Here is a 12024-nt window from a genome sequence, read left to right as displayed (position 1 = left end):
ACACTTCATTCACAAACTTACTTTCTTATCCTCCTCCTGCACCTATTAGGTCTTCCAACATTTCGGGTATTTTGCTGATTAACACTCCAATGTACTCTTGAGGAATTGCCTCCCATTCTTCCAGAAGGGCCTCCTATAGGTCCTGTAGGGTGTCTGTATAGTGCTGATGGACCCTTCTTTCCAGCTGGTCCTATAGATGCTCTGTAGTACTCAAACAGGAGCTGTGAGCAAGCCAAACCTTAACATGAATCTCTGCTTCATCCAAGAACTGTTGCACATGTTTCGCAACAAATAGGCATGGATAGTCTTGCATTCATGTGAAACCATCACCATTCCTTACAGTCATATTGAATCCTACCTACATCATCAGAGAACCGTCCTCAAAAGGCATCCTGGGTGAGAAAGTGCAAGGAGAATGGGAATGCCTTTTTCCAGGCCTTCTCCAGACCCTTGCTCTACATTTGTTAAGGAGGAAGCCATACTTTCCAGTGTTGACTCAGTTAAATATTACTTAATAGCTCTCCAGTCTGTGAAACACACAAGTTAAATATAAATATTACACTGTAACATTCACTGTGCGTTCAAAAGTATCCGGACACCTGGCTGAACATGACGTACAAGTTCATGGCGCCCTCCATTGGTAATGCTGGAATTCAATATGGTGTTGGCCCACCCTTAGCCTTGATGACAGTTTCCACTCTCACAGGCATACGTTCAATCAGGCGCTGGAAGGTTGGTTAGGGAATGGCAGCCCATTCTTCATGGAGCGCTGCACTGAGGAGAGGTAGTGATGTCGGTCGGTGAGGCCTGGCACGAAGTCAGCGTTCCAAAACATCCCAAAGGTGTTCTATAGGATTCAGGTCGGTACTCTGTGCAGGCCAGTCCATGACAGGGATGTTGTTGTGTAACCACTCCGCCACAGGCCGTGCATTATGAACAGTTGCTCGATCGTGTTGAAAGATGCGATCACCATCCCCGAAGTGCTCTTCAACAGTGGGAAGCAAGAAGGTGCTTAAAACATCAATGTAGGCCTGTGCTGTGATAGTGCCACGCAAAACAACAAGGGGTGCAAGCCCCTTCCGTGAAGAGCACGACCACACCATAACACCACCGCCTCCGAATTTTACTGTTAGCACTACACACGCTGGCAGATAACGTTCACCGGTCATTCGCCATACCCACACACTGCCATCGGATTGCCACATTGTGTACCGTGATTCGTCACTCCACACAACATTTTTCCACTGTTCAATCAGCCAATGTTTACGCTCCTTACCTAGCGAGACGTCGTTTGGCATTGGCCTGCGTGATGTGTGGCTTACGGGCAGCCGCTCGAGCATGAAATCCAAGTTTTCTCACCTCCCGCCGAACTGTCATAGTACTTGGAGTGGATCCTGATGCAGTTTGGAATTTATGTGTGATGGTCTGGATAGATGCCTGCCTATTACACTTTACGACCCTCTTCAACTGTCGGCGGTCTCTGTCAGTCAACAGACGAGGTTGGTCTGTACGCTTTCGTGCTGTACGTGTCCCTTCATGTTTCCACTTCACTATCACATCAGAAACAGTGGACCTGGGGATGTTGAGGAGTGTGGAAATTTCGCATACAGACTTCTGACACAAGTGACACCCAATCACCTGACCACTTTCGAAGTCCGTGAGTTCCGCGGAGCGCCCCATTCTGCTTTCTCACAATGTCTAATGACTACTGAGGTCGCTGCTATGGAGTACCTGGCAGTAGGTGGCAGCACAATGCACCTAAGATGAAAAACGTATGTTTTTGGAGGTGGCCGGTTACTTTTGATCACATAGTGTACCTGTAAAAAAAAAAAAAAAAAAAAAAAAAAAAAAAAAAAAAAAAAAAAAGAGAGAGAGAGATGTTATTAAACAAGGAATAAAAATATACATTATTCCTTTATACACATTATAATTCTGGAAATCGTGAAAGGTGTAGTTCTTAACACTTTTGCAAAGTAATTTATGCTGTGACCATCTTCCACCAAAGCAACTGCTCTTGCAGCATCTTCAGGACTTAATTGCATGTTTATTCCCTTCTTAATAATGTGGTTTTCTTTCTACAGATATGATATAGTGTAATATTTATATTTTACTTGTGTATTCGACAGACTGGAAAGCTTTTAAGTTATACCTTTCTCTACAGTCAGACGATCGCAGGCCAAATAGCCTCTTGATAAGAGGCACTTGCTCCTATTTTTGTACTGTCCAGCGGTGATGTTCCCTTGCATAACACAGTTGAGCTGCGCAATGCTGTTTGATGAGTTCTGGGCCTTTAGTGGGTCTTCTGGATTGAAGATTGGCCTCATCCAGTCTTCTGCAGACAGTTACCTCAATTATATTGAACCCTCAAACTTGGTGGAGTCCATTTTTGATTCAACAGTTGTGTGACGGTTGCTCTTCTCAGGCTTGATCTTGGTCTGCTTGAATAGTAGACCAGTTTCCATATACCTTCTTATGATTCTGGAAATCGTGAAAGGTGTAGTTCAGATCAAAAATTAGATGTATGGCTTTTCAGGCGTTTGCTCTATTAACCAGCGATTCGTCTTAGGTCTGACACTAGACTCATCAGAGTGGGATGTGTCAGACCCTACCCACTGATGCTGGGGTGTATGCAGGTGAACTCATCAGAAGCCTATTTAAGAGGCACAGTCTGATAACTGCATACGGGAGATAAAACTCCACAATGGAATTAATGCCCGCCTAGCAATTCTGAATGGAAATTCTAAGTTCCCATGGAGGGAATTAGATATTTTTCCACCAATAGAGCATATCAAAAATCAGATAAAAAATGAGATGTATGGCTTTTCAGGCGTTTGCTCTATTGGTGGAAAAATATCTAATTCCCTCCATGGGAACTTAGAATTTCCAAAAGGTGCAGTTCTCAACACTTTTGCAAAGTAATTTATGCTGTGACCATCTTCCACCAAAGCAACTGCTCTTGCAGCATCTTCAGGACTTAAAGTCATGTTTATTCCAGAAAAGTGATTGTGATAATGACAGAAACTTCATACAAACACATGTGAATGAGAGGTGTACAGTATAATACTACGCCAATAAGTGCTTCAAGACCAGAAAAACGTTATTGCCCCACATCCGGTGATGATTTCCAGGTTGCACAAGGAAAAATAAATAGTGTAGTGCAATAAACAAGCCACACTCCTTTATTTGCATACACAACATAGCCAACAGCCTTCCCCATATAAAAATATAGGATAAAGTGCTTAACTTTGGTTAAATAGATAATTACGCATAATTTCTTCAGCATTTGTTAATGCATTGTTGTATACGAGGCGTGTTTTTTAAGTAAGGTCCGTTTGAAAATAAGTATACTACGAAAGGTTATTTAAAAAAAGTAAAGTTATTTTCAGAAAGTACATACTTCACTCTATTTTTCGACATAGTTGCCAAGTTTGTTCAAACACTTATCATACCTCATAACCTATCTTAAAATACCCTTTTCATAGAAACTTGCTGCCTGCTCCGATAACCAAGAGTTCACTGCCGTTTTCATGTCGTCGTCATTGTAATGGTTGCCACTGAGGTGATGTTTAAGGTGGAGGAACAGACGGTAATCGCTCGGTGCAAGATCAGGACTGTAGGGTGGGTGGTCTAAAACTTCCCAGCCAAAACTGTCCTATAAATCGCAGGTCTGACCTGCAGTGTGAGGTCTTGCATTGTCATGGAGAAGGACAATTCCCTTTGTCAGCATGCCGCGTCTTTTGTTTTGAATCGCTCTGCGTAGCTTTCTCAGGGTTGTGCAGTATGCTTCTGCATTGATAGTGGTTCCTCGTTGCATGAAGTCGACCAATAAAACACCATGCCTATCCCAAAGCACCGACGCCATGATTTTGCGCTGGGACAGAGTCTGTTTGGCCTTCACCTTTACAGGCGAGTGTGTGTGCCTCCATTACATGCTCTGTTGCTTCGATTCGGGCGTGATCTGCGAAACCCATGTTTCGTCTCGGTTATGATCTTGCTCAAGAAGCCGTCACCTTCTTCGTCATAACGAGTCAAGAACTTCATCGCACACTCAAATCTTTGGTTTTTGTCGTCCTCTGTTAGGAATTTCGGGACCAAACAGGAGCACGGTTTCCTAAACTTTAGGTGTTCAGAAACAATGTTGTAAAGCACTGATCTCGACATGTCAGGAAATTTGTTTGAGAGACCTGTTATTGTGAAGCGCCTTTTCTCACAAATCTTCGCTTCAACTGAAACCACCAAATCGTCTGTAATCAAAAAGGGCGACCGGAGCGGTCCTCATGTTTGAATAATTCATTGTCACGGCCATCATTGAATTGTCGTACCTACTTACGCACTTTGCTTTCACTCATAACAGTATCACCGTACACTTCGCAAATCTGTCGATGGATTTCTGCAGCAGAGAGGTTCGTTGCTGACAAAAACCGTATCACTGACCGAACCTCACACGCGGTGGGTGAGTTGATAGTCTTAAACATTTTTAAAGCACACAACAGAACCGTACAGGTTAGCTACAGAGCTGAAACTGAGCACAGTCGTTCCTGAGGCATGCTAGTACACGACGCATGTACTCATTGCGATATGTGCGCGAACTACTAGTCTCTACAACAAAACGGACCTTACTTAAAAAACACGCTTCGTAGTTTACAGAATATGCTTTTTCATCTTCTGTATCCTGTATCAGCATTTTGGGATGATGACGATGATGGTAATAATAATAATCAGTAGGAAGAGGAAATAACTTTTCCATTTCTCCTTGATGGTAGAGAAGACAGAGGCTCAGAAACACCTGATAACACATTGAGCAATCATTGATAAACTTAACCATATTAGGTATTTGTTCCTGTGCTAATTGATGAAGGGAATGTACTACGTTCCTGAAACATGTTTGAATAAATAATTTTCAGTTATAAAAGTGTTTTGACAAGGTGGACCAATCACATACTATTTTAAATAGTTTTAATAGCTTTTGAGCAATCATAGCAATTCTATTTATATGACAAAGGGAATTGAGGATGCAGGTGCTCTTAGGATTTGAATGCAAATTTTCTTCCTTTAGGATCACCTACAGACAAAATACACGATAACACTAGGACTTCAGTTTAAGATTAGAAACTAAACTGTAAATGCAGTCTTAATATTTGCTACATTCATAATCCAATGTGTAAAGAAAATTGGTACAGTGTCTGTTTCTCAAGAAAAATAATTATGTCATTGTGTTAAAGAATCATTTAGAATCTTGTCACTGATTTGAGATAGTTCATTGTAAATCAAGAATGAAAATAGACTGATGAAATTACTTACAGTATTCAACTGATATCCCCATTTGCCTCCACATATCCAACAGAACTATTCAAAGCAGTAAGTCATACCATATAGATATGTTTAATTACTCTGTGAACTTCTTTTATTAATCTAATATTGATGTTGTTTCAGCTTTATCTCCTACATGGACTACTCCATCATCACCTCCTTATCCATTATCTCCTCTTACACATCCCATTTCTGGACAATCAGTAACGTTGACTTCAGAAGTACACGACACAGAAGCTCTGATCACTATTGAAATCTGCATGGTGAATGCAAACTGTCCTTCAGTTGAACTAGATGGTGAAGCTTTGCAGACAGCATCTATCCAGTTCAATAATCTCGATATTATAGGTGAGTATTATTTTCATTGTCTGAAAGGAAATTTTATGGAAGTAGACTTGTGAGTGTATTTTTTTAAATCACTGAAAACATCAATTAAATACTATTGATATCTGACACTGTAGAGATGCATTTTACATTAGCAGCTAAATATTACGCTAAAAGTGTTGCATATTGTGATTAATGATTTAGTAGTAAAAGATTAATAAATACAGTTGTTCCCAGAAAGCAGTTTTCCAGTTTCAAGGTTTTTTATTGCAGAAAAAGGGAATTATCTTATGTATTTGTCTCCCCTTTATAATGTTCTTCTGCTTTAGAAAAACTATGCGTTAGTATAACTTCGTATGTGTTTCTCAGCTTTTGAAGTTATAAAGATACTTCTTCACCCTTTCAAGACTAAAAATTTGGAACAGTTCACCATTTTTTTTCATCTTTGTGTTCTTTATCAGGATAGCTCATTTCATCAGAATGATTGCAAAGAGCTTTTCTTGTCATTGAAATAATTCCACCTGTATAGTTTACAGTACACTGAAATGCTGTCTGATTTCAAATGCAGAAGCTTCACGTCAGTGTTAATGTTGTCTGTCATCGCTGTTTGGGTCTGCCTCTCAGAAAATGTTCAACTTTTAGGTAGTACACACCATTAGTTGTGGTATTTGGTGCAGCACACAGGACATGGTTTTACCATTGAAGATGTTTCTTGATCATTTTGTCATTAATTGGGACTGTGCCAATTTTCTTTCTGATTACAGCATATGAAATGTGGTCTAGGCATGAGATGTTCATTGACCACCACAGTATACTCATCTCCGTGACATGTAACTGGTGCTCGACTTTCTTGGTTACTAGCCAATTTTCATAGAGGACTACTGGACGAACTGATGTGTGACAAATTTTTAAATTTTAGACATATAAGCATCCGCCCGTCACAGAGCAGAGCACACCTGTGACTTCACTGTAGTGCTTCCATTTAGCATTCGTTCTTGCTCTTGTTTCTTCACTGACATCAGTATCACCATGCAGATGAGACCCCAAATATAAAGGCTCTGTCTTCAGCAGATGTATAAACTTGGATGTTACTATCACTTTAGCATATCACCAGGTACTCTGTCTTCAAGACGTTATGTTGTAGATCAAACCTGCTAAATCAGTCAGTCCAGGCTTCGACCTGATGCTGCAGATCTTAGGGTGGTGCTGTCAGATATGATGTCATCAATATAAAGCAGGTTCGCCATGTTCAGCATTAGTCATTATTCACTATGTACTCCACGCAGTTGGTGAACTGTACAAACTTATCAGCGGTCTGATCTAGAATTACAGCCATTATCACAGACTCTATGTTCACATGCAGTTCACCAAGTGAGTTGGCCATGCGGTTAGGGACGCACAGCTGTGAGCTTCCAATCGGGGGATAATGAGTTTGAACCCCACTATCGGCAATCCTGAAGTTGGTTTTCTGTGGTTTCCCATTTACACACCAGGCAAATGCTGGGGCTGTACCTTAATTAAGGCCATGCCACTTCCTTCCCACTCCTAGCCCGTTCCTATCCCATTGACACCATAAGACCTATCTATGTTGGTGCAATGTAAAGCAATTTGTATGATATATATACTGTATATACATGCAGTTCTTGAAGGGTATGTGGTACTGGGGTGAAATACGGTTCCTTTACCATACTGTTAATTCTGGGTTTCTGGCAGGATAAGGAAAGGCTGATCCACTTGATGGACATGCCCCTGTTCCTAGAGGAACTTCTTCTTATTGCTAGTGGCTTTATGTCGCGCCGACAGAGATAGGTCTTATGGTGACCATTCCTAGAGGAACACCAGAGAACCATTGCCAGTATGTGGAGTAGCCTTGCTCTGCTCAAAGACTTGCTGCTCGAAATGCAAATCATTGATCACATAAAAAGGGCAGATCAAATATAAACGGGAATTATTAATAAAAATATTATTGCATCAACAAAAAAAAATACACATATAGAGATCACTTTTCTACATAGTGTCCTACCTTTGATACACATTTTCTCCCTAGGATTGGTAATTTTTTTATGCCGTCCTGACAGAGAGAAGAGAGATGTGTGCGGAGCCAGTCTCGCACAAACTCTTCTATACTTGCATCACCATCAAACCGCTGTCCTCCTAGGTCTTGTTTGAGTCTTCCAAACAAATGGTACTCACAGGGCGATAAATGTTCTGGAAGCTCTTCACTGGTGATTGCAGCACTTTGTCCATATCAGGCCTGACATTCTCATCTTTCCTGGTGTTGCAGGGTCTACTGGAATGTGCAGCATTATGACTAGCCATAGACTCTGTTTGCCGGAAACTTTCCACCCAAGACGGGATAGTTTTATTTAGTGGTTCAGTGCTCTGGAAATGGTTCTGAAAACTGCTTGGCCAGCGTGAGTGGCTCAGACAGTTGAGGCACTGGCCTTCTGACCCCAACTTGGCAGGTTCAGTCCTGGCTCAGTCCGGTGGTTTTTGAAGTTGCTGAAATACATCAGCCTCGTGTCGGTAGATTTACTGGCATGTATAAAGAACTTCTGTGGGACTAAATTCCAGCACCTCGGTGTCTCAGATAAACCGTAAAAGTAGTTAGTGGGACGTAAAGTCAATAAAATTGTTTAATTATGAAACAGGGTGCTATGGATGTTGGAGAAGTCCACCATTCTCTCCTGCCCCATACAGAAATAATGTTCCACACACCATGCACGTTCCTGGATGGTGCACTGTGACGTACCACGTACCAGCAGTTAACGTGAATGTAAACATATGATTTGTTGTAGTGGAAGCCTTTTTTTTCTTCCCAGTTTTGATTTAGTTAATGCATAACTGCGGGGTTCTTTAGTCTGTCAAAAACTAATTCTGGGTAAAATAATTTCAGATAATACCTGAAAAGGAAAACTTTAAATAACAGATTATACCCTCCAAAAAAAGATATTGTTAATTAAATCTTGAATGACAGGGTTCATTCTTGAAAGACCATCTTCAGCTTCTACGAGATATTATTATTATTATTATTATTATTATTATTATTATTATTATTATTATTATTATTATTATTATTATTATTATTATTATTACACCTCCCTTAATTTTAGACTATTATCTGTGGGGGGGGGGGGAGAGATTAATCTGAAAAAATTTCAAGTGACCAGGCAGCAAGTGCAGTATTTCAGTTAACAGTAAAACCCATGCTTCTGCCCCACCTGTGCATTGGCCTTGGCTACTCTTTCCCCACAGATTTCTCAATGCCTTTCAAGCTTCCAAGCTCCACATCCTGCATGGCCACATGTAGTGTGTAATTAGGAAGCGTCCAAAACAGAAGCAGGAATGAAAATAATCAAGAGAAAAAGTTTTACAGTATCCTTCAAGTTGAATGTTTAGAATATGTTGCAGAAAATGGAGTGAGAGTAGCAAGTCGTAAATACGAAGTGCAACTGTGTATGATTCAATAATGGCATAACCAGAAAGACAAATTACTGGGAGCAAAGAGAACATTTAATTCCTTGCCCAGTGTGAAGAAAGGAGAATCCAAAAATGTGGATATAAAAGTTGTGGAGTGGGTTAGAGATGTAAGAAATAACGGCAACACTATAAATTACAAAATGGTGCTGTTTAAAGTGCATGAAATTACACAAAGTCTTGGTATTGTGGGAGGGGGATTTTAAAGCAAGTAGAGGTTGATCAGAACGCTTTATGCACCAAAACGGGCTAAATTTGCAGAGAAGGACATTCGTGTACCGACCAGGTGATCGAATTTCACCACTCTGCCGCAAAACATCAAACACTGCAACACTGCACAGCGTGGCACTTATGTCGTGTGACCAGTCAGCTGTGATAATGGCGGAGGGGTTGATACAAAACTGTTTAAATTTGCTAATAGCACTTTGTGTAAATAAAGTATAACTTTAAATAACTATCACATGTATTGGTTAGATGCTAGATGTTCATTTTTCTGCTTTTAAAATATGCCAATCTACTGTATGTTATGCTAAATTTTCATGTGTTATACAGTTCCCTATTTTTAAGTTGAAAATTTAGAAGGAAAAAAAAAGGTGGGGGGGATGAGGAGGATGTTATTGGCGAGTAAATACGGTATAACTTATCTTGATGAACTACTCTTCTTCTGCTTCCTCTCTCCTCAATAGACCAGTTAGGAGCACCATGTGGTGTAATGTACTGTCATTAGCATTGTGCCAGTTAGCTTGTTTATTGGTAACTTTCCATTACGTTATGCACTGGTGATGTTATCAGCTTTTGCGAAATTATACTTGCAGTCTATTTTCATCATCATCATCATCATCATCATCATCATTATTGTTACAGCAATTATTAAAAGGGTTTACACTTCTTAATGTTCTTTAGAAAACAAATCATGTCCTTCTGGTTTTAATTATTGGTATCTTTTTCAGGTGTAATCTGTAATATAATGTTTTCCTTTTCAGGTATTATCTACAGTATGGAAAAGATAAACCAAATTAGAATAAGGTAATGGGAAAAGGGCGAGAAAGTTAATCTTCAGTGAAGGACTCACCTCGATCGGCCTGCTGTATATTACAGATTCTAGAGAGGAACTGAGGGCCCGGACATTCTTGAAGCAAGGACAAGGTTGAGGGGGGGAGGGGTGGAACAGGAGGGAAGAGAAAGAGGGGTAATGGATGGGGCGGACTCAGGCGGACGTGGTAAGGAAGGATAATGCGACAAAGTATTGCTTGTAATCTGAATGAACAAGCTATTTTTGGGAAATTTAACACTATTGAAATCCGTAATGAGGTCATTAAATAAGATTTTGGGTTATTCAGAGATGTCATTCATGTTCAAGTTACGATTAAAATATTGGTCTAAATGTACAATATATAGCAGTTTTCCATGGCATCAAGCAAGGGGTCTTTACTCAACATGTCCAGTATCGTTATGTCTTGATCTGTGTCATTATTTGTGCTTACAGTCGTGTACGTGCTGACCCACTGCAGGAAACCTGTTATGTCTGATTGCATTAATATGCCCTGCATCATCATCATCATTATCTAAAGACTTTGCCTTGTCGTTGCAACCATTGATCTCTTCTCTCTGCGATCCTTTTCATCTCTCCATAACCTTGGCATCCCATCATCTCAACTATCTCTTCAATGATCTTCTTCCGTAGTTTCCCTCTGTCTTTCTTTCCCATCACCTTGCCTTCAAAAAAGTTCTTTATGAAATCATTATGCCGGAGAATGTGACCAAAAACTGACACTTTTCTCCTTTTCATCATTGTTATTAAATGTCACTGGGTGTTTATTTCTCTAAGCACTGCTTCATTAGTTTTGTTCTCAATCCAGCTAGTTCTTGTCATCTTCCTCCATAGCCACATTTCCACTGCCTCTAGTCGTTTCACGTACTCCTTCAAGAGAGTCCATCCTTCACAGCCATATAGCAGCACACTCCAAATGAATGTTTTGATAAACAAAATCTAATCTTAAAACTCTGACCAGTTTGGCATTATACGAGCTGTTGCAGTCATTGCATTGAAATCTGTACACACCTGACTTTGTAAAAGGGTTAGATTTGTTGATTAAGTTAGAATTGTTCAGAAACTGTTAATTGATAATAACTACTTCTCTTTCGACAATGTTGTTTACAAGCAAAATGGTTTGGCTATGGGGTCACCGGCCTCCGGCATTTTGGCAGAAATATACTTGGATTTTCTGGAGCACACGGCAGTTGAAAACGATGAAAAGTTTAATAACATTAAGTTGTGGGACAAATATGTAGATGATACTTTTATCATCATCGATGAACGCTCTATCGATGCTTGGAAAACACTTATAAACCTTAACAACATAAATCCTCTTATCAAATTCACATTAGAATTGGAAATTAACAGCTCTATCTTCTTAGATTTATCGATTACTAGGCTTCCCTCTTCATTCTCATAAAAAAAATTACAGAAAACCCACCCACACAGCAACAACAATAAAACAAGACTAAATACATCCCCATTCTCATAAATGCGCCTCATACAACAGCTTGGTAGATTGCGCATTCAAAGTCCCCATGACAAAAGCAGACCTGAAGAAGGAACTAAATATTATACATTCTATCACTAGATTCAGCGGTTTCAGTGAGGCGTTCATTGAATGCATAATCAATAAATTCAGACATCATCCAAAATCAAATTTAATAAAAGACAAATCTAAACCCAATTCGACTTTCACTTTTAACAAAAACATTTACAGCGTCACTAATATATTTAACCCCTCAGCGCCGACCTCTATACGTGGTATAGACCCTCTTTTCTTCCGTAGCCGCCGACCTCTATACGTTATATAGACCCATACATGGTTTCACATTTACGACTATAGCGCAAAGAGTTTTGTAGTTATTGATATGCAA

The 12024-nt window shown here is 39.9% G+C and overlaps 1 protein-coding gene across 1 annotated transcript in view; it reads left to right on the top strand.

The window, feature by feature from the left end:
- Vps13D (vacuolar protein sorting 13D) overlaps positions 1 to 12024 on the top strand; it is an 866734-nt gene that overhangs the window by 228576 nt on the left and 626134 nt on the right. The window contains 1 exon segment of the mRNA XM_068226303.1: positions 5434 to 5658. Within this exon segment, the coding sequence (XP_068082404.1) occupies positions 5434 to 5658 (225 nt within the window).

This window comes from Anabrus simplex, chromosome 2 (assembly GCF_040414725.1).
Source record: "Anabrus simplex isolate iqAnaSimp1 chromosome 2, ASM4041472v1, whole genome shotgun sequence".
Classification (NCBI taxonomy): Eukaryota; Metazoa; Arthropoda; class Insecta; order Orthoptera; family Tettigoniidae; genus Anabrus; species Anabrus simplex.
This window is presented reverse-complemented; position numbering and strand designations above follow the sequence as displayed.